This window comes from Microtus pennsylvanicus, chromosome 21 (genome assembly GCF_037038515.1).
Source record: "Microtus pennsylvanicus isolate mMicPen1 chromosome 21, mMicPen1.hap1, whole genome shotgun sequence".
Classification (NCBI taxonomy): Eukaryota; Metazoa; Chordata; class Mammalia; order Rodentia; family Cricetidae; genus Microtus; species Microtus pennsylvanicus.
In genome coordinates this window covers 34,273,453-34,296,683 of record NC_134599.1, presented here as the reverse complement: position 1 = coordinate 34,296,683, position 23,231 = coordinate 34,273,453, and the positions used below count along the sequence as shown (strand labels likewise).

The 23,231-nt window shown below is 47.1% G+C and overlaps 1 protein-coding gene across 4 annotated transcripts in view; it reads right to left on the bottom strand.

The window, feature by feature from the left end:
• Positions 1–23,231, bottom strand: part of Prkce (protein kinase C epsilon) — a 524,437-nt gene that overhangs the window by 163,075 nt on the left and 338,131 nt on the right. For all 4 annotated transcript variants that reach the window (XM_075955632.1, XM_075955630.1, XM_075955631.1 and 1 more), the window contains 2 exons: positions 21,980–22,179; positions 19,243–19,416 (listed from right to left, as the gene is read on the bottom strand). In XM_075955632.1, coding sequence (XP_075811747.1) covers positions 19,243–19,416; positions 21,980–22,179 — 374 coding nt within the window. The remainder of the gene's footprint in view (positions 1–19,242; positions 19,417–21,979; positions 22,180–23,231) is intronic.

Here is a 23,231-nt window from a genome sequence, read left to right as displayed (position 1 = left end):
GTCCAGGGTGCTAGGCTTCCTCTGAGGAGCCCAAATGTGGGCTGTGACGAAACAGGCGTCAATGCTGGCCTTTCTTGTGTTTCAGAGGACAGGTGAGCAGTCTCTCCACATTCTCAAAACCGAGAGTCGGATTGAGAAGACGGTCTGACCAGGAGAGAACACGATGTATGATACGCAATCCCCGAAGCGTGCTGCCCCTTCCAGAAGGGAGCAAAGGGAAAGCCTGCACCATTGCTATCCCTCACAGGCTCTTTACTGTGGGCCTGACGCTCGTGGGTAAGGACTGAACTCAAGCTACTTCATCTGATCCTCATGCCACTCTATAGACTTGGCAGTATCTCCCACCTAAGGTTTACACTGTGCTTTGAAAGACCCATAAAACACTCAGAGACAGCATTAAAGTATATATACCCAGAGTTTGGACACTCATAGACTAGTTTTTCATCTCAGGATGCTCAAGATACTAAGTTTTTTTTTTTCAAAGCAAAATTTCTAAATGCCCAAGTGTTGACTGCCATCTCCAGAATGACCTGAATCAAGTCCTTCCTTGCTGATGGGTTGGAGCATCTGCTGAGATTTGGTGGTCATCCTGGGCACATTAACAGATTTTAGGGAGCCCTAGACAATGCCCTCTGAGGCTATGGCGCTCTCTAAATTGAAACAGTCTTTAGGACAAGCTCAAGGCTGTCCTCACACTGGTGACTCCCCAGGTATCCTCTCAGCAGAGCCCACTTTCTCTTCTGAGTCATTGGTAGGAATTCTATGGCTTTCCAGACTCCATTCAGCTCAGCTGAAATGCCACCTCCTATACCCAGGAGGCCCCGAGTCACCAACATCTTGGAACTCAAAGGGTTCAGCACCAGATTATGTGATAGCCTGTGCTGCCTACTGCCTAGATGGACATCTCAGAGAAGATGACTACTTCCCTAGTCTTACGAGTCCTAGAGTAGAACCCAGGGTAGTCACTTGCTGGTTCATCTTAAGCTAATTCTCTCGGGGCAGGGAAAATGGCTCAGTCAGTAAAGAATTGTCATGAAAGCATTAGAAGCTGAGCTCGATCCCCAGCACCCATGTCACGGCCTGTGTTATCCCAGTGCTGGGAAGCAATGATGGGTGAGTCCCTCGGGAGTGACAGCTACTCAGCCCAGTCAGTGAGCCTTGGGTCATACATAGTAAGAGACTGTCTCAGAAGACAAGGTACATGGTGCCTGAAGAATGACATCTGAGGTTGACCTCTGTCCTCCACATACACACCAGCCTCCAACAGAGCTAACTCTGTCCAATAAGAAGGCGACTAACTATCATGAGATATGTCAAGGCACGGAAACCCCCCCCACTTACATTTAAAAACTGAAAGTCTCCCAGCTTCAGTTAATCATTGCCTCCAAGAGTGCAGCTTCTGCTTTGCCATTTAACCCATCTTCTTGGAAAACCTCCTTTGGAGAACTCTGTCGCCGTAAGAGCATGAGTTTTATAATCAGCAAAGGCTACCCCTAAAGACTGTCAGAAGACAGTGTGGGGCTCTGTTGCAGAAATCTCCCATCTTGGCCATCTTTCCACACCAGGCTTCGGGAGAGAGACAGAAGACAGCTGCCTCAGCTGGGCGATGGTGGCGCACGCCTTTAATCCCAGCACTCGGGAGGCAGAGGCAGGTGGATCTCTGTGAGTTCGAGACCAGCCTGGTGTACAGAGTTAGTTCCAGGACAGGCTCCAAAGCCACAGAGAAACCCTGTCTCGAAAAAAAAAAAAAGAAGACAGCTGCCTGTCCCTGATTTTGCTCTCCAAGGAACCATTTGTGATGTGTTTTCATTACTGCTGATGAAAATGAGAAGCCTAAACCCAAAAGGAATGTCTGGCTCACCTTCCTCACCTCCCACCCTCTCAGAAATGCTCAGTCTACAAACCCTCCTTTTGGCCTCTTGTTATGGCTCCTTGAGGGGAGGCTGTTGGGTCTCCACTCCTCCACTTTCCACAATGGCCAAGAATGAGATGGTCCTGTCCCTTCTAAGAAGGCTCCAGGTCTATGCAGTGAAATCTTGAGACCTTACAAGTAGTGCTGGCAACAGCTACTTCGGTCCACACTCTCATGTTTTCAGTGCATGATGGAGTCTTTGGCAATGAGCTCTCTTCTCAGAGTTCCCATACACTGGCAGGTTGCGTACATGGATGCTAAGCTGGGAAATGCAAACTTGTATGAGAAACTTCACACGATGATCAATCAGAGTCATTCTCAGTGAGGAGAAGTCAGAAAGGATTAGAGTACCTCATTCTGTTCTCAGCTTCCCAATTAGGACCTTCTAGAGTTACGGGCCCTTTGGTAAATCAGCCAAACTGACTTTCTTACTTCAGTCAATATGACTCCAACCATCAACACATCATCATTGCCTGAGCATTTTTCAGCCTAGCCAATGAAAATGCCCAAGTCATCCAGCAACTTTCTGAGTTTTTTTTTTTTTTGAGAGGCAAAAGAAGTAGATGGAAGTCTTTTAACCAAATGCACGGCTGATGGCAGGCAGGGAGAACGGTTCAGGAAGGCTGCAGTGAAATAGGATAAGTACTCCAGCAAACTCAGGCCACTTTAGGGAAGCGATGCTGGCTTTCTCAGGAAGTGTCAGGGAGTGGAGAGCTCATTCCAGGGGTGAAGGTTGCCTCTTTCCCCTTCCCAAAATTAACAGTCCCGGGAAGAGTCGAGACACACATCCTGCCCATCCTCACAGATATCAAGGAGATAAAGTGAAACAGTAATATGCAATCAGAACACACTTTGAAAGCTGTCTTGGCACCCACTATGTAGACAGGCAGCCTTTGAGCTCACAGAGTCTGCTCCCTTTTGTCTCCAGAATGCTAGCACCACCAAGTCCAGTTTGTGCACATGAATCAAAAAAGCCAGGAGCTGGTGAGAAGATAATATACAGATAGTAGAGAGTTTGGGATGGATGGAAGGGTCTGGGGGGAATCAGGATGGAAGAAGAGTGTGGGGGGGGGCACCAGCATCACTAGACAGACAGCGCTGGGCCATTCGTACTAACAGGAGAGCAGGAGGTTTGGTTAACGCTGGAATTTCCAGCAAGCAAAGGCTGAGATTGCAGAGCGCAGCTTCAGAACCAGGAGAGCTGGCAAATTACTTTACAGGCGTGGGTGGTATCCTGACTTGTAGAACGTGATAGTAAAAGTAAGCAAACTATTTTGATCAGGTTTGAAAACGTCAATGAGTGATTTCAAATAAAAATCTAAGTGGCTACCCTCTTCAGATCTACTGTTTCTGTTAGTACCCAGAGCAGGATGTAAGGGAAGCCCACTTAAACACGCATTCCCACTCACATGGAGCTTGCTCCCTCAATCACACAGTCGGTGCTTAAACTTAGGATGCACTCTGGGGAATCCAGTGTATTCTGGACTGCGTAAAGCAAACACCCAAGTTCCCACCAACCAGAAGGGGGGAATGCAAATTGAAGGCTGTTTTCAGAAAGAAAACTGTACCAACTCTGTGGATGACAAAACCAACAAGGAGAGGAAGCAAAGACGCATTCTGTGTCAGACAGGGAAGGAGAAGCAGTGGATTCAGAGGAGGAAAGAGCCACGTCGTTTAGAAGGGGAATTCCTCTTGGTTGGGCATAACTACAATTTGCCCTGAGACAGTCCCACAGCAATGCCCCCAGGGGATGCCAATGCCAGACCTCAGTATAGTTGCTCCCACATGATGCACCACACTCAAGGATGAGTTTTCTGGAATACCAGCAATGGGAGAGAGGGGCAGACCTGGGGAATTCCCACGGTCAGTGTGCGGCTAGAATACCCAAATCATTTCGAAAATGGTATCTTCTACACTCCCCACCCCCACTGTCAAATGCCGCTGCCCTGAGGTATTCTGAGATGACAGGAAATGCTTACGGCCAGCCAGCAAGCCAGAGAAACCCTCTTGAGACTCTTGCTATGGGTTTAAAGGACACAGGCATCAGACAAGGTCAGCTGATGGACTGGTGAGAGACTGAGCTGGGTTTTCAGCAGATCTGCTAGAAGCCTGTGTGTTTGTGCATCTAGAAGCTTCTCCAGTGCGGTCCTCCCTGTATGCTAGGGATGTCTAGAAGTCTGTCCATCTTCTGAGAAGAGGAAGCCACCAGGGAGGCCATTGCCACTCTGGGATGTAAGGCTCTTGGGAGTCAGTGCACTAGGCCTCCCCCACAGCTTTGCACATGAAAACATTATTGTTATCATTGTTGTTGTTGTTTTGAGATGGGGTTTCTCAGTGTAGCCCTGTCTGTCCTGGAACTCACTATGTAGATCAGGTAGGCCTTGATCTCTGAGATCCCTGCCTGTCTCTGCCTCCTAAGTGCTGAAATTAAAGGCATGAGCCATCACTACTTGGCTACATTAAAAACATTTTTACAACTCCCTAAGTAAAAGCAGGGTCACAGGATCTTCTAGTCTTGTTCTGGGAGTGTATTCCCCTCTCTGCGTCACAGGGAGGACATTTAGGAGAAGGTGTAGTGTGGGAAATAGTTACTCAGGCACATGGCTTGGGAAGGGGGTCATTAGTTGCAAAGCCTTCTATTATAGGGACCCTAGAAAATCCCCCTTAAACATCATTTCCTCCACTTACATTTTTTTTTTTAATGCTGCAGGAGTTTGCTATTTTCTTGAAGTTTCCTCTTCCTGACTCTGTTCAGGATGACGTAGCTGTTTACTTTAAGGCTCAGGAGCTAGCCAGCATTGTAAGAAAAGAGCCTCCCCCCAACCACACACACACAGAATAAGCCACTCTTTCCATGACGTTTTTGCAGTAAGTATACATGAACAGGCTTGCTCCTGTGCAGTCTCAGCTCTGCTCCTGCCTCCTCTTTCAGAACTCACTCACCTCTATCCTGGCATCCTGGCACTGGGGGCACAAAGGAGGCCATGGTGGGAGGAGGAAGGATTAACGTCAGTGAACAAATGGGGTCTTCACTGAACGTCTCCAAAGCACTTTTATGGCCCCCTCTGTTATGGTGCCATGTTGAAACATCCACTCCTACCTGGGTGTAGTTGTCCATGAGAGGAGGGAAGATGGGGCTGACTGATAGGAAGAGGTGACATCATGCCTCTAAAGTGAAGAATGGGGGCTGGAGAGATGGTCAGCGGTCAAGAGCACTAGGTCCTGGGTTCAATTCCCAGCAACCACATGGTGGCTCACAACTACCTGTAAAAAAATCTGGTGCCAACTTCTGGCCTGCAGGGACACATGGAGGTAGAACACTGCATACATAATAAATAAATAAATAAATAAATAAATAAATAAATCAATAAATCAATCAATCAATCAATCAATCTTAAGGCGAAGAGTGGATCATCCAAGGCAGTGACTGGAATGGGAACAGCTGGGGCAATGGAGCAGAGACCACCTCAGCTCAAATCACAGTTCTCTTTCAGCTTAGATGCATGTCTTAGGACACCTGCCTCCTTCAGCCACTGGGAGGATTTATCAATGACTATAATGAGCTTTGGAAAATGACAAACACATGGTAAGTATTGTAAAATTGTCAGCTCCTTGAAGTTATAATCGTGTGTGTGTGTGTGTGTGCGCGCACACACACACACAATTGTATTAGCTACTTTGGAGACATGAGGGAAAGGAGATAATGTCACCCAGCAGCTGGAAAGGAGATGGATGAGTGGTACAGCCAGAGGCGTGTCCACAGAATACAGGCCATCATTTGGAAGGGACAACCAACAACTAAGGTTTTAAAATCTATGTGACGATTTATTAAATAATTCGTAGAGGAAAATGCAAAGGTGCCTATGATTTTCACAATACAAACTGCCAAATAAATTGCTAGGCTATATCTTCCTGGCTATAAAACAAGGCTTTTCAACCTGTGCCCTCCCTGCATAAATACTGCTGGAAACCAATGGGCTTCTGAGTCCGTGATGCTTGTATATACTAGACAGACAGACAGACAGACAGACAGACAGACAGACAGACAGATAAGTAGATAGATAGATAAAACTTTTATACCATCCTTAGTGTCCCTGAAGTTCTAGGATTATCGCTTTCTCATGGAGCTGAACAGACTCCATCCTCCCTGGATCCTGGAGTTTGTAAAATGGAAGCATTCCCTTGTCATCTTTAGTGTTTGGAAGACCGGCTCTGCTTTTCTCTATGACATCCACAGGTGCCTATTTCAGTGTTCACCCAACATCTGGGGGCCGAGGCTCTCTCTGGTTCCCAGGGCACTGGGCTGTTTTTATCCTTAGATTTACGTAGTGTTAGAGCTGTATAGAGGAGCATTGGGTCAAGCAGGTGGATGGGAGGATCCGAACTACGTGTATATAGGTCTGTTCTCCCATTTTGTTCTCTTTGTACAATGACATATCACACCAAGTCTGCTTCAATTTGGTGTGCTCTCAGCATTGAGCTCATGAAGGGTGATGGGGGGGGCAATGTTCTTTGAAATCCTCACATTGAAGGGACTGTGTCCCCAGAGGTCACTTTTCTCTGACTTGTAGGACTGTGCCTATGACCTCAGTTTGCTCATTTCTCTGACTCTGAAATTCTAGGATGACTTTAACAGGGCTTGCTTTCACCCAGGAACATGTCTCTCTCTGGGTCACCCCCTCAATCTAACCTTCCTAGGTAGGCTAGAAGTTCCTTGGACAAGAATTACATCTTTTTCTGTCCCCAGACTATCCTGATACTGAATCAAAGATCCAGCAGCTATTAGAAAAAATATTAGCTGACATATACTAACACAGAACACTTCCTCCCCAGGGGCTGGCTTGTGGTCCCGGTGTCTTTTCATACATCCGGTAGCAGTGATTCCAGTGAAAACCTGTATACCTTCTGAAGTTGACTATAATGGGAACTAACTTTTGAAAAATGAATAATCCACTCCTAAGTTTATTAGTTTTTTTCAAGTTCAGATTTTATTTTCAAGTTTTCTTCCAAGTGGGGTGTTTAATCCCCCACACTTGGGAAGCTACAGCAGGAGAAAAATGAATTTAAGGTCACTTTGGACTCAACAGCAAGTTATAGCTAACCTGGGCTACATAACAAGCACCTATTTTAATGAAACAAAACCACAGGGGAAAAAAAACTAAAGAAAACAAATAAAAAGCCCTAAACAAGAACAGCTTCCCAGCTGGAAGCACCTGTCTGACACTTCCAAGACTTGAGAAGGCTGTTTCCATCTACTGCATCCACCAGGTACCAAATTCCTCCGAGAGCACAGGCTTTATCTAGTTCCCATGATACTGGACTATTTTCTTGCAGATTAACGTGGCTTCCAAGACCATTAATAAATTTACTCAAAAGAATAAAGCTGGATAAATATGACTATGAAATGTTTCAACAGTATACTAGTATTTCGTTTGGTGCTGACAGCATGCTTTTAGTGATAACACTGGCTAACCTAGAAAATCTTCATACATTAGAGCATGATAAAGTAAGTCGGATTTAAGCTGTTGTCCCCAAAACAAACCAAAGCCGGGCTGCTTAAGTGGTGGCAGATCATCAAGGACAAAAATCAACTGCCCTGATTCCTTAGATGCTCAAACTTACTGTACTACGCTTTTCATACTCCCTTTGGAGGGCAGGGGAGAAAAGCAAACTCGTGAGGCTCCAATCCAGCCCCACAGGAGAAGGTCCAGCACTAATAGCCTATCAGGTAAGGAGCTTAGCTCCCTAGCAACCTGCACACAGACATCCCAAAGTGGATTACACGTTGCTGCTGAATCCCACAGAGATGTAGTATTGACGCGGCAAACAAATTTATTTTCACACCCACCCAAACTAAGGGGGCTGGTGGGGAAATTCTTTTTGCCTGGGATCCATCCTCATGTTCTCTTTAGAACATCATGGTGAAAACAGAATGTTCCGGCGGGGGTGGGGGGTGGGGTGGGAGGGCTGCAACTTCCTATTGGCTGTGCCGATGACACTCTCATTCCAGGAAAAGAGAGTCTGCTTAGTCTCTTGCTTCCCAAGATCAACATTGATTACCAAAGATACCAGCCCTGAACAGTTATCCCAGAGTTCCCTGGGTTACAGGCATACCGAGTCTGCCCGCCCCACTATAAATAAACCAGCTGCCATTTCAGTTATATATTGGTCTCCTGGGATTCTAGTTTCTGTTAATCTTCAGGACTCTGGCTACTTCTGGGGCAGTCAGACAGAACCAAGTTTCTGGAGGCCTACTACCTGGGTTTGAGCTCAGTCTCTACCACTTTCTGTGGCACAGCCTTTCTTTAGGATAATACGCCTGCTTCACAGGGTCTGTGTGAAGACTGAGTTAGCAGTATTTAAACTGCTTGCAACTGACCCTGGCATTTCGGAGTACTCTATGAGTTGCTGACGATACTATCATCGCTGAGCTGAGGCTGGCCCTGCAGTGGCAGAGGAATGCCAGTCCACCTAGAAGACCCGGCTCTCCTGTCAGGTTAAGCTAATGCTCTTCAGCCCCAATGTTTTTTTTTTTTGTTTTGTTTTGTTTGTTTTGTTTTTCAAGACAGGGTTTCTCAGTTGCTATGAAGCCAGTCCTGGAAGTAGCTGTGAAGAGTTCAGGCTGGCCTTGAACTTACAGAGAACCATCTGTTCTCTACCTCCCTAGTTCTGAGATTAAAGGCCACCTCTACCTGGCCAGTCCTGATGTCCTTGACTAGAATCAGTACCCACCTATGACAAAATGCCCAAGAAAATCAAGGCAAAGAAGCAAAGATTTGGGCTAGCGGTTTCAGTTCACGCCCAATTGCTTCTGGGCCTGTGCTATACAACATCTCTGCAGGAGCAGATGGCAGAGTGGAGGCTCACCTCATGGAGGGCAGGACACACGGAGCAAGAAGGAGCTGGAATAAGACACGTCCCCCAAAGACGCACCCCCACTGTGTGAAGTCCCACCTCCTGAGTGTCTGTCATCTCCCAATAGCCTATCAAATTAAGTCTAGAGCCCTCAGGGTCCAGTCACCTTCCCAATGTCCCGCCTCTGAACATGATGCACTGAGAACTAATCCTCCAATACAGGAGCCTCTGGGAAAACCCTCTGGGGTCTGCATTGGTGAGACTGTCCCAAAATGTGGCCTTCCTGGGGGATGAGAAATAGAGCAGCCCCAGCAGGAATTTCCTGAGATCTAAAAAAGGAGCAAACGCCTTCAAGGGAGCTGTAAGAAACCCCTGATCTGGTGACTTTGGTCCAATTCAAACTATGGATGCAGAATACAAAGGACAAGCTCCCTAATTCCTAGGAACAGACAAGCAAATAAGTGATTTTCACATTAACCGGCTAGAGTTGCAAATTTACAGACAGATCTTAGGGCTAAGAAACAAAACGATATCGTGCAGCATGCGTCCTCTAACTGGATAAGATTCTGGGAAGGAGTGGATCAGAAATTTCTCACTTGGTGCCCTCCTCACTGTGCGCTTGCTGTACGGCAGGTAGGCTAAGAGCTCAGGCCAAGGCTACTGCCAACAACAATGTAGGCTCAGGCCAGGAGGCAGGTACTCCATCTTTTCTCTTTCTGAAACTGGCATGCCCAGGGTTAGGTATCCTAACAGTCACTTCTCGATTCCGCTTCATGAGCGGTTGTCCGGTAGAAGCAAACACACCAGAGGGAAGCGTGGTGGTGAGAGACGCAGCAGTCCCGAGTCTACCTGGGCTCTGCCTACACCAAGGACACGGGGACTCTAGAAACCAACAGATTGTTTGCACCCACTGCATGTCAGAAACTGGGCTGCGCGTCAATGAGACAACTATAGCTCTTCGTCACATAGCTTCATATGTAGGATTCTGTGATTAAGAAAAACAAAACAAAACAACAAAAAGCAATGGCCTTGTAGACAGACAGGCTTTGGCCAAGGTAGGATATTTTACTGAATTGAACTTTGAAAACCAGTAAACAGAAGACCTGTCTCGTAATGATCTTCTAAATGTCTTCATCCCCTTCACGCCTTAGTAACGGGTAAGGTTAGAGCAGCCTTACTACGGGTTTCTAGTGATTTCACATTCACAGACCCTTACTGTCAGATTTGGGTAGGATCCTTTGCCATCCGTGATTATGAGCAAGGAAATCAGTACCCATAGAAGTGTCTCTGGGAACGCCTCGTAGGCAGAAGCCTGAGCAAGACTGGGCAGTCTTTCTGGTTGTAGTTTTTAGAGCAGGGTTTCTCTGCGTATCCATGGCTGTCCTGGAACTCGCTCTGTAGATCAGGCTGGCTTTGAACTCAGACTGAAGGCGTGCGCCACCACCTCCTGGCTTAGAAGGGGCATTCCTGATACACAACACTCTTTTTCTGGTATACCATGGTCCCTACAAATCAATAGGGCACAGTGAACTTGAATGGCCTAGTGGGCTGTACCCACCACCTGGCAAGATCTTCAAAGCTAGAGAGGAAGGGCCAGTGGGGTTATCTGAAGTACCAGAGCCCACTGGAACAAAAAGTACAGGTTATGTGAGCAAAGGCCATTGCTTCAGCCGAGAAATTTCAATAGCCACGCAGAAACTTCTCCATGCAATGCCCATGTGACTCTCTCTGGAAAACATCACACCACTATCAAAATTCAACACCAATCTAAAAATAGACGCTCTAAAAAAAGAGGAAAATCCTGAAATCCAATCAATGGGGGTGCTGGGGAGACATTGAGAGAGCTGACGTCAACCACGAGGAAACTGGCTTTGTTGGCCGCTAGTTTTAGATTTCTGCACGAACCTTTTCATTTGGATTAGGAAACAGGCACTTGACATCTTAGAAGTGTGCCCATCACCTACCAAGGCTGGCAGTGGCCTCTGTTCTCATCTTCCCATTAGTCCGGAGCTCGAGACCAGTCACTAGGTCACACGCCTTCCTCACAGGCTGGTGGGTCTTCCAGATACAGAGGAAAACGGAATGGCCTATGCCAGTTCATCCTTCAAGACCTCTCATGGTCTCTGGGCTCCTAGGTTGTTCAAACAGCTTCCTCCCATGTTCCTGCTTTTCATGTTTCTCTTCAATTCACGCTACATGGAGTTGCACGGGCTGTGCTTTCCGAGTCACCGTTCCCTGGAAGATCTTAAGGACGTCTCTTTCTGCATGAGTCTGGACCTTTGCCTGGCATTGGTAATAGCTGCAGCGCTGAGCAGGAATCTCTCCCATGCAGCTGTCTTCCTCACAGCTTCCCAGTATGAGCCTGTTGTTTCTGCACAATGTGGCATCCAGGGCCTATTCCTGTAAAAATCTTTTGCTCCCTAAAACTCTCTGTCTCTCCCCACCCCCACCAAGCAGGCAGAGTCCATCCTTCCTCCAGCCTTTCCCACAGTGGCCCTCTTCTCCCCGAGGACACACTGTGATCTGTGCAAAGTGGGCACTGTGACCTGAATCCCAGCTCTGTCTTGCTCGGAATGTTAATATGTGAAGAGGACAAAGGGGGTTGCTCTGCCATGTGGGAAAAGTGAGCTGCGAAGGCCACCGTGCTACAACATGCATGGGGTCTGTTTAAATACCCCACCACCATCTTAGCTGAGACCCTGCTACAGAACCTCGTTTGAAAATTAGCAGTGTTAGAATAAACAAGAACTCAGAGGAATGAGTAAGTACGTTCCCTCATGGTAGAAAATGAACAGACACAGACACACAGACACACACACACATTAAAACATATGTTAAAGGTGTTTAACTCTTAGTCTGAATTATGTCATTGTCAATGATTATGCATAAGCCACTGTCGAGTTGACATCCTGGGAAGCTAGGAGTACAGAGCAGGTGGTTCTGCTTCTGAGAGCCCTGGGCCAGCCCTCTTGGGGCAGAGATGAGCAGTGCATTCTGAATCTCACTTCAAGAAACGTTCATAATCTTCCCCCTAAATTCTGATGAACCCTGACAGAAGACAAGCCTTTGTGGCCACCTTCAACCAATGCAAATTTCTAGCCCGGGGCCCTGACATAGTCTAGAAGTCTAGAAATCATCAAGAAGAACACTGAGAGCAAGGAGAGGAGGAATTCTGTATGACTAATGCCAATTGTAGGAATGTGTATATCAAGTATGTGTTTTTTTTTTAAAAAAATCAGGAAATCCAAAATTGTTTTAGTAATAGTCATTTGAATTATTCTTTTTTGTCCTTTTTGAATTTTCCAAAATGTAAACAAAGAACGAATATTTTTGAGCTTGGCAGAGGGGAGCATACCTTTAACCCCAGCACTCAGAAGGCTGAGACAAGTGGATCTCTATGATTTTGAATCTAGCCTGTTCTATGTAATAAATTCTAGACCAGCCAGGGCTACATAGTAATAATCTATTTCAAAAACAAAAACCAAAACAAAGCCCTGTGTTTGAAACCTAGAATGAAGGGAGTACTTTCCACACTGTGGTAAAAAGAGCATGCTCCCACGAGGTGAGACCATGGCATCCCCTGGCCACCACTACGGCCTGTGATGGGGAATGTGGTACCTCACGGCATGGCACACACGAAGGTGCTCAACACACGAAGAATGTGAGGCCCCACCCTAGCCTATTCTGGATGAAGCAGAGACAGGCAAAGCCCAGGGGCTTGCTGGCTAGCTAGGCTAGCCAAAAGGACAAGCTCCAGGTTCAGAAACCAAGGCCTTATTTCAAAAACGGATCATGATGGGACATAGTCCAGGCTTATCTCTGGCTTCACACGTTCACATGCAGGTGAGGATCCTACATACAATTGTTCAAAGGAGCATATCACCCTTCCCCCAAAGTTAAGATATTTGTTGATATTTGGTTGGTTAATGATTTGGGGTGGGGGTTGTTTGTTTGTTTGGTCTTTCTTTGAATTAATCTTGTTATGTAGCAGAGGTTGGCATCAAACTTTCTATCCTCCTGGCTCAGCCTCCAAATGTTAGGTTTATAGGTCTGTGCCAAAGATCATACATTTTATGTTCATTTTATCACAATAAAAAAGTGGAAATAAAAAAAAGGAGAATGCTCAAACTTATTTTGCCACAACATGTGAAGAAGATGTAAGATGGGTTGAGTGGCGGAAGCCTTGGAAATCAGCTCTGCAATTCAGATGTAAGGTTTCCTTCCATGCAAAGAGGTTACCTCCTATAGCAGCTCTCGATGAAGAGGCAGCACGCTCCACCATGTCTGCCCTGGGGTGGGGACACAGGAGCAAAGCATACTCTGTAACTGTGAATTTCATCAGAGTGAATCCTTGCTTCAAGACCTGAGTGACAGCCTTCTCCATCAGGCTCTGGGGTGATTTGAAAGAAAATGGCCCCCAAAGGGAGGGGCACTATTAGGAGGTGTGACCTTATTAAAAGAAGTGTGTCACTGTGGAGGTGAGCTTTGAGGTCTCACATATGCTCAATCCACGCCCACGAGCAGACTACCTCCTGTTGCCTGCAAATTAAGATGTAAGACTCACAGTTCCATCAGCAGTACTATGTCTGCCTCCAGGCCACCACGCTGCACCGTGGTGATAATGGACTGAATCACTGAAAATGTAAACCACCTCAATTAAATGTGTTTCCTTTACAAGAGTTGTCATGGTTATGGTGTCCCTTCACAGCATCTAACCCTAACTAAGACAGGCAGCAGAGATTATCGCTCAATGACTTTAAACACTGAGAGTCCCCTTAAGTTACAGGCCCCTGAATGTGTGTGAGCTGGCCAAGCAGGAAAAAATGGCATTGCTGCCCAGTGCCATCAAAGGAGGTATCTTTCTCAGAGTCTTAATCTCTTGGATAAGTGATGCGTCACTCAAAGTCTGAAGGAAGCACCCAGACAGACTCACTTCACCTAGATCTGTTGAAGATTTCCAACCTTATCACTGATTAGAATCTTACACTGGCAAACAAATTGATTCCCTGAGGGCTGCTAATCCAAAACCAACCCACTGTATTGAACAGTCTCAGGCTTTTTTTCCCCCAGAGACAGCACCAAGGGGGTCAAAAGCCCTCCAACCCCTCCTAGCACCTGCCACTTCCAACATCCCGTGGTCCAGCAGGACCATGGCCCACATGCCAGCTTGCTTTCTCCTCTCTCTTAGGTTTATCTTTTTATTAGATTTGCCATCTCTTTTTAAAACTGCCAATCAACTTGTCCTCCCTCAACCCCCTTTTTTGTCCTTTAGGGTTTGCTATTCTACTAAAAGTCAAAACAAACATTAGAGGGCCTCTCCTCTGTTGTCAATGCTTGCTCTGGGTAGCGCTCCCCGTGCCCACAGAGATGATTAAATCACGCTTGACAAACATCTCCAGTTGCTTTTTCAGGATTTTCCAAGCGGCATGCTCCCTAGGGCTGGAAGGAGGCCGGCTAGCGGAGATCCTGTAGGAGCTCAGCCCTGTTTCCTTCACAGCAAAGTCCTCCAGGATTTGGCTTCCCAGGCCTGGCAGGAAATGCCAGAGGGTGGGGGACGGGTACAGTTTGCAGAGCTGCAAGTTTTAAAGAAGCAAAGCCATGGGCGAAATTGTCCCAGCCGGGTTTTGCAGGATCCAGCTGAAAGGGCGGTTTTGCAGTGGCGAGCATAAATACAAACACAGAGAAATCTAAAAGGGCCTGGGAATTTTAATTTTCTGTTAACCACAAAATCAAAACAACTCGACTGCTTGGGGGCTCTCTGAGCCCTAATGGCCAACGGGACAGGCAAGTTCTGAAAAGTGGCTTCTCTACCAAGCTCTCACCGGGAGCAGATCATGTCTTTTAGAGCCCATGGGACACCTCTAGTCCCTAACAAAAGCTCACAGCACCACTGTCCCTTTCCCTTCAGCCTCTGACTTTTCAAGAATTTATTTTCCTATTTTCTCAGTATCCACCCTCTCTCCCCGAAACTTCACCTCTTTCCTTGTGCCATTTTTCCATAATGGAGCAGGACGCAGGTGCTGTGAAGTCCAGTGTGGGGAAAATGTCAAAAGGGAAATCTAGAAAGAACTTTGAGACCATCTCTTGACAGCTCTTACCTCCTTCTAGATGTTAGCCCTACTTCAGGGTCCATTTTCGCAGCTTCTCCAGTCTGGTTCAGATTCTCTAGAAACCCAAAAGGCACATAACATAGCAGGAGCCCAAGTCTAACAAGGGGCTGAATTTGATGGAAATTTAATTTGTGGCCCATCTGCCCTGGAATGCTGGAGGGAGCGCACTTTCTTCTTCCAGCACCTAGGAAGATGACTGCAGCGTGCTCACCAGGAGCAGAATGGCTTAGTATAGAAAAATCTCGTTACTATTAGCATTCAGCTTGGTCGTTCAGTGGGCTGCAGCCGCCAGACACGACGGAACCATCAAGGTAATGTTTCTGGGTCCACACATCGATCACCCCTGGTTGCCACACAAGACACAGGCCTTGACTTTACGCTCTTCCAAGCCTGCAGTCAACTGGCACACAGCACACAGCTTACAGCTCTGCATCATCTACCAGGAAGTTCTCAAAGCAGTGTCCAGGACAGCTATTTCTTCCCAACAACAAACCCCGAGCCTATTAGTTCCTTTTCTACTGCTGTGATAAAACACCATGACCAAGGCAGCCTAGGGGCAAAGAGTTTATTTGCCCTATGCTGTCCACGGCAGCAGAGCAAAGACATGGCGGCAGGGGCTACAAGCTGAGAGGCTTCTAACCCCCAAAGCCTGCCCCCAGTGACACAGTTTCCCCAGCACAGTCACACCTCTGAAGCTTCCTCAAACAGTGCCACCAATAGTGACTAAGAATTCAAATGTCTGGGCTTAAAGGGGTCACCTGGAGGCCAAGGAACTGGGGCATTTTCAGGAAAAACAACATGCGAGCAAGATTGAAAACTGAACATAAATCATGGTTGTCCTTTCAGCTCCCAGCCCCGCCCAAATCCCACCCTTTGAAAGCATCTTTCCCCACTAGACCCTGAAGAACAACAGCTCTGAGTCCTCTTGGTTTGAGCGTCCCCCCAGAACTTAGTGTTAATTTACTGCAGAAGCTGGTACGAGATCCCATTCCTGAACCCAGTCACCCAGACACCCTTCTTCATGGTGTTCTCATCTACTTCAACAGGAGGATAACAGCCATTCTTTAAGACCATGACGGTTGGCCAGTAAAGGACAATTCAGGACTTTAAAAATGTCTTATTCATTTATGCATGAGTTTTCTGTCTGCATGTACGCCTGCAGGCCAGCAGAAGGCATCAGATCCCATTATAGATGGCTGTGAGCTACAATGTGGTGGCTGGGAATTGAACTCAGGACCTCTGAAAAAGTAGCCAGTGCTCTTAACCACTGAGTCATCTCTGTAGCTTGACAACTCAGTTTTTAAAATTTGGGGTCTGTAGTGGACTGAATGAAAATATCCCCCACAAACTCATTTGAGTGTGACTTCGTTGGAGTAGGTGTGGCCTTGTTGGAGGAAGTGTGTCACTGGGGGTGGGCTTTGAGGTTTCAGAAGTTCAAGTCAGGCCTAGGGGCTCTGTGACTCTTCCTGCTGCCTGTTGATCCAGATGTAGAACTCTCAGCTACTCCTCCAGCTCCATGTCTGTGTGCCACCAAGCTTCCCATCATGATGATAATGGACTAACCCTCTGAACTATAAAGCAGCCCCAATTAAATGTTTTCCTCTATACGAGTTGCCATGGTCATGGTGTTTCTTCGCAGCAATAAAACCTTACTAAGACTGGGTCTATAAGCTGCTACTTCATAAACTTCCTTTTGTAGTAAATCAATGTCCTATAGTAAGATTAAATTATAATTCATTAAGAAAAATAGGTTATGTACATGCTATTTAAAAGAGGTGTCAGCTTGTTCCTGTGACTACCTGACACCAATCTAGGGGACAGATTAGTAAGTCTCTGAACTGCAGAGGAAATCTCTTCTCCCTCCTCCAGCTACCCTGACCCTCAAAACCTTGCCAGTCCATTTCTTCTGCCGTAAATAAAATTCATGGTGTTCTTCAATGCCACTTTGTATTTCAAAGAGAAACTTTGGCTCTGACATCCCTCAGTGAGTGTTTGCTGTAGAAAACAGTGGCGCTGAAGATGCCATTGCCCTTCCCGTTACTCATCAAGCAGGCCTCTGACTGTGGCTCTCCACGAACCAAGCCCCGCAGAGCCTGGACAACTAGACCCGGCACTTAGGCTCCCAACAAGAGTGGTAACGTGGTTCCCACCCTACACCTCAGTCAGAGATGAGCCCAGAGAGACGGGTGGGGCACTTAGCTGGCTCCGACATGGCAGATAGTCACAGCAGATCAGAGCCTCACTAGCGTAGCAATCCCAAAGCCCAGACAAGGAACCAGGTTTGACTGCCAACATGTACTGCCTGTGGACAATAAAACCTCTGGTTCATATCCCAGAGACAGAGTCCTGGCCTAACATTCATGAGACTCTAAGTTCAATTCTTAATACTGCCTCCTAAATACAAACCAAAGAAGAAAAAAAAACCAGCCTATTGGTTCCTGAAACAATTCTCTCGGTGGTACAGAGAGAAGAGCAGATTAAGTGGGTTTTGTTGTTATTGATTGTGGCAGTCAGCCCATGCTGGATGTGAACCCATGTGACAAGTACCACGGAAATAAAGACATAGGGGACCTGATACATTTCTCCTTCATCTTGAGTTAAGTTCTAAAGAACTCAGACACGGTGGCTCATGGATAAAATTCCAGTGCTTAAGAGTGGAAACAGGGTCATAACAAGTTTCAGGCTCATGTGACCTAGACTTCCGAATAAGTCAAAAACACAACAGCAAAGTTCTAGCGGGGTAAAAGAAAGACAGCAAGTTGAACCCACCTCTGGGCTTCTCCTGTCACCCTGGACTCTGCATTTGTACACACACGAACTCACACCAACCTGTCTGGAATTACACAACATGCATTTAAAAGCAAAGCGAGGCCCGGCCAGCCATTTGTAGGCTTGCTTAGGAAGAGAACGAAGTCTTACAAAATGGGGTTCTCTAAGGACAGTTCATAGAGAAAGCAATCACTGTGTCCCCGAAGCCGTGGAATAGCTGGACATTTTCAGGTGTTTCTCATTTCTGAAGAGATCAGAAAATAGGGAAACTTCCCTTAGGTCAGCATTGCTCAACGCATGTGTGTGTGTGTGGGGGGGTGGGGGGACAGGGACCAAATAAGTTGAGCAATAGTGGATTAAATTGAGGTAATCTTTCTTTTCACACTGCAGGACTCTTTGGGGCTTCTGATAAACAATTTTGGACTGAGACTGCCCAACAGAAGCACGGGCCACAGAGTCCTTTATTCTTAAAGCTCCTCTGATAAGCAGGGTTCTCAGGACCAGCCTCAGGGAACTGTACCAAAGAAACCCTAAAGTTTCAGAGGGCAGGAATGGGGTCTTGTCACCGGACCTAGCATATGGGAACACTCAGTGTAGAGAGAATGAAAGGCTTCTGAATGACAGGAGGAATTCGCTTAATTGTGTGCAGGGAGAATGGCTCTTAGAACAAAAGGGTGGCGAGTATGCCAGAGAGCCAGATATCTCGTATGTGTGTAAATGCATGTGTGCACGCATACACGTACACATGCACACGAGCACACACACATGCATACACATGCACACATGCATACGGCTCCAGCACCCCTGTTTTTCATCCTGAATGCAATCCTTCACTATCTAGGCTCCAGGCAGGAACAGGTAGGAGTCTGGATAAGTATTTGCCTTTTAATGACAAACAGTACAAATCCATGATGTATCCTAGAAGACTTTCTCTCTCACACGCTCCCCCCAAAGGAAAATAAAATAAGAATTTTTATGAAAAAAAAATGCTTCTTTTCCCACCGAGAAAAATACCAAATCAGATGAGGAGGCTTCCACAATGCCCTTACAGATCTTTGTCCCTTTACTGCCACCTGCTGGTGGACAGGCACCTATGCGGTAAATTTTAAAATGCTTGAATTTTCACTGTTGGAATCCAAGCGTGCGTGTTTAGATTCGGCATCTTTTATGACATCGCACAAGTTAGAAGGATTAGGGCAGCGTTTGCTCTTTTCTTTTGAGTTGAAAGCAGCCCAGAAGTGATTTGATTGTTGATATAAAGTTAGGAGGCAGAGCAGGGTACACACCATGCCCGTTGGTTTTTTTTTCCCAAGGAATCAACATTGAGGACAACCATTAGGCTCTGTGTAGCTACACTTTGCAAAGGGCATTTTTGCTCTTCTCATCCCTGCACGAGGGCTCTAAATGGAAAAGTCCCACGTCCTTCAAAGAAGACCACGTCCAAATGCGTCCCTGTCTCCACAAGGATAAAATCCACTCTGCCATACAGCCTGAGAGAGAAGCACGCAGACGGCCAACACCGGTATCCAGCAAAGTCAAGCCACTATGTACCGTGTCGCACGATACCGCCCACAACTGCCCCTTTGGCCAGCATACCTTGGTCTGGAAGCAGCAGTAGAGCTGGGTTAGGTAAGGGTGTTTCCGGGCCAGAGCCAAAATCCTCTTCTCTGTCATGGTGCAGTCCACATCGTCGTCCTGGAGGATGACGTCCTTCTTCAAGACCTTCACAGCGTACACTTCGTCTTTGCCCTTGAGTTCCGCCAGCATGACCTGCAATGGGTTTGAAGGGTCTGGTCAGTCTGTGGACACGCGGAATCAAACGATGCCAACTATCTAAATGCTGGTTGCTTTTTTTTCCCTTTCAGTTTGAGTGGAGATGTTCAGGAAATTAATGTTTTAAATGCTTTGCAACACCACCCTGCCTAATCATCTACTAAAGTTTTAATCTCCATCAGTGGTCAGGTAAGAGAAATTCAATGCACGGGGGTTACGTGAGTATTCATTTCCTCATCTGCATTAGAGATGCTGCAATTATCAGAGAAAAATGTGTCTCCTTTTCCCTCTCTTCTCACTTCCTTTCCCCACTTCCTTCCTTTCTTTTGACAGTCCACACTATGTAGCCCGGGCTGGCCTTGAACTCATGACACTTCTTCTTCAGGCTCCCAAGTGTTGGTATTATAGATGTGCCCCACCATGCAACACATGAATAGGGCTTTTAGAAGAAGCGGTATTTTATATGGGTTTTCCTCCGAGGTCACCATCGTTACCATGATGGCTGATAAGCCACAAACACTATAATTTATTCCGCTATCGCCTGCCTTTTGGAAAGTTAAGTTACACCAACTTGAGTCCTATATAAGCTGCATTGAGTGCTTTTGAACACAACTTAAATGTCTGTTGGACTTATATCCTTGAGATAGAAGTTCTTAGGACTCGAAGGTTGAACGGTTGCCCCATTTCCTGATTTTTAAGGGGCTCTGCTCACGCTGCACACTGTTTTAGTGGAAGCACGGATCTCTATGAGCACAGGCCACTTTCCCTCACAAGTGTTTTGCTTGTTTGCTTTCTCTTATTTAACAAGAGGGATATACACTCTTGATTCTGTTTTCAACTTGCAGCCGAACTTTCTGGACTATTTATTTTCTAAACTGAGTTGCTTTGGGAGAGAATGGCTTTTCTCCTTTGCTTAGTTAGCTGCTGGCTCGCGCGACTTCTCCTAAGTCGGTACACAAGATTCACAAAGACAACGTGCTTGCTTTCTGCACGGGCCTCCATGCCTCCTCCACGGCAGTCCGTTATCTGTTCTTCCTGAACATTTGTGTATTAAGCCCGTCCTGTGTTTGCCATTATGGAGTCTTCCCACAGCTCTGCGGGGGGGCGGGGGGAGACGATGACACACACACACACACACACACACACACACACACACACACACACAATCTCTTCCCCAGCACCTAATGGGGAATTGGGCTATTTTCTTGACATTTGCCAAAGTGGGCATTTTCGTTATCTACCAAGGTCACAGGTCTTTCTCCTTTTGGATGGCTCTGAAGTAGGCTATCCCACTGTTGTTGTCAAAGGGCAAGAACATAGCCCAAGGAACTTTAGAGACTGAAGATTCTGCCACCCACACAATCCAGCCTGCAAACCTGACTCCGACTTACTGCGATGGCCGTGTGTTCGTCTAAGACACATTAGCTAAGTGCTCAGAACTCGTAACCCGCCTACATCACCAGTAGCCCGGAAGCTCTGCGCATGCCCCTTTCCCTAGAATCTTGCTCAAACACAAACCCGGCCCTGCTCCCAGCCTAAGCCAGAGCCTGGGGTCTGTTTCCTATTTAGCTAGTTTTTAAAGAATGTGATTGCTTCAGCAGTCGCCCTCTGAATAAATTCCAGTTACCTCCCTGTCAGGTGATCTCAGGACAGATAGGGGCAGGCAGGACAGTGCCTGCATAGCAGGCCTGTGCCTGGGGCTTCATTGAGCCTTGCCTCAGAATTGCTCTGGAATGGTGAACAGGCCTTCAGCTCAGTCAGCAGACTGACTCATGGGCACTGCTTCTTAGAGCACAGGACATATGAGAACACGTGATTCCTTGAGCTGCCTGGTCCCCAAGTAGGGTTTTGTTTCATGAGGTCCCCAAAAGGCACAGCTTGAAGGAGGAGGACAAGGGGGCAGTCAGAAGTGTGAACCGCTTTCCCAGTTTCCTGGGCTCTTTGTCTCTGTCTTTCTAAAGTCAAATCTTTGCATTTCAAGCCCATCGCCAAGCACGCGGCAGGGCACAGCCCTGGTCTGCGGCAGTGGAGAGCAGGGATCTGTCCCAGGGACAGAGGCCCCGGACCCATCAGAGGATCCTCCAGTTCTTTTGTCACATGGACGTGAGCAGAGCATTTAGCAAGCAGCAGGAAAATCAGTGAAAGGACGTTTAGCTTCCAAATTCCTGCGTGGTAAAGTTTGTTTTCAACCTGAAGTTCTCGGAGGACAGGGGCTGAGAGTTTATGCTCCAAGACTTCCAACTGAGAGAGCAGAATTTCAGCTGGCTCTCTGTCCAAGGGAAACCAGGCAGATGGGATTGACAGTGGGAAGAGGAGTTCCTGTCACTCGCAGGAAGCCTCTCGGTGTGCTCCCTTCCTCTACTCCTTCCGCCATTTGACCAATGAGAAGAACCGGATCCTACAGAGAAGACAACCCTACATTCCCACAACCAACCCAAGAGCAGAACTGCCCCCACCATGAGCAAGGCATTTCACTCCCTAAGGAAGGAAAAGGTGAGAAGCTATTCTTGGCCAGACTGCCCCCAAGAAACCAGCACCACTGTACATGTGTGCCACCAACCTTGCCAAAGCTGCCTTTGCCCAACACCTTGATGAAGTTGAACTCATCCAGGCCCAAGCGCTTGGCCTGGCCTTGCCGGACTTCACCATTCTCGCCCGGGCTGGCCAGCTGGCCATCGGTAGATGATGATGCTCTGTGCTCCTCTCCTCGGTTGTCAAAGGACAAGGCCTTCCGGATGTTGTTTTCAAGTTCTTTTAGTTCTAGGGCCAAGGAGACAAAGATGCTCGATTAGAAGACCCCTCATGAGCCCTTTACATCAAGACTCGTTATCCAGAACCCACGAGCTTTCAGTCCTCCCTTAGCTGTTCATAGCAGCAGATCCAGGGACAGCCCCTTCGGCTCCTTTATCTGTCTAACACATTTCCTTTGGTGCCTAATGGACAAAAAGACACCATTCTGCAAAGAGGAGGACACAGTTCCTGAACTGGCCGGGTTCACTGCCACCGAAGGCCTCTGAAGGCCTCTGAAGGCCTCCTCGCAACCTTGGCCATGATTCGGGGTGCGGTGGGAGTTCCTGTCCTCCCTGGGACTGCAGACTCTGAGGCGACAGGCACCCTTCCCTTCAAGTTTCCTTTGAAGATCAGAACAACCCTCAGAAGCCACGCTCACAGCCATCACTGGTGACAGAATCACTCAGTTGCAGGGACCAGGAAGCCTTTGACTCCTAAAGGTCTTTACTTGGCCTTGATGCTGGCTCTACTCCGAGTACTAGTCCCACACAAACCTACCTCACAGAACGAGCCACAGACTTATCCTTAACAACAGAAAAGCTTCCCACCATGACATGTCTCCAACTCATCTTTGATGGGCAGGAGTCTTACAGTCCAGTTTCACAACTATGAGATGGTCATGCAGCCTTTGGGATTATGTGACCTAAATCACCTGGGGAGGATAGTGCTGGGAGGCCCTTTGTCATTTTCTGTTTGAACAGGGTCTATTATAGTTAGACATTCATTCATGAAAATAACACTCATCTGTGCAGAATGTGTATCCTGACATGAACCTACAGCAACAGATTCTGATGAGTAACAGGGCTCACAAGTGGGAACAGCGAGTGTTTACCCCACGGAATGAGGACAGATAAGCGAGCAGCACCTCTGGATAGGAAGGTCTTTGCCTCCTGTCTAGGACTTCAGTCACAAGGGCCCATGCAGGAGACCTGGAGTGAACTCATATCGGGGTGGAAAGACATCATCCTAGTCTACAGATATTCCGTGATGACAGATTCGGCAGCTGCCTAGCTACTTACCTC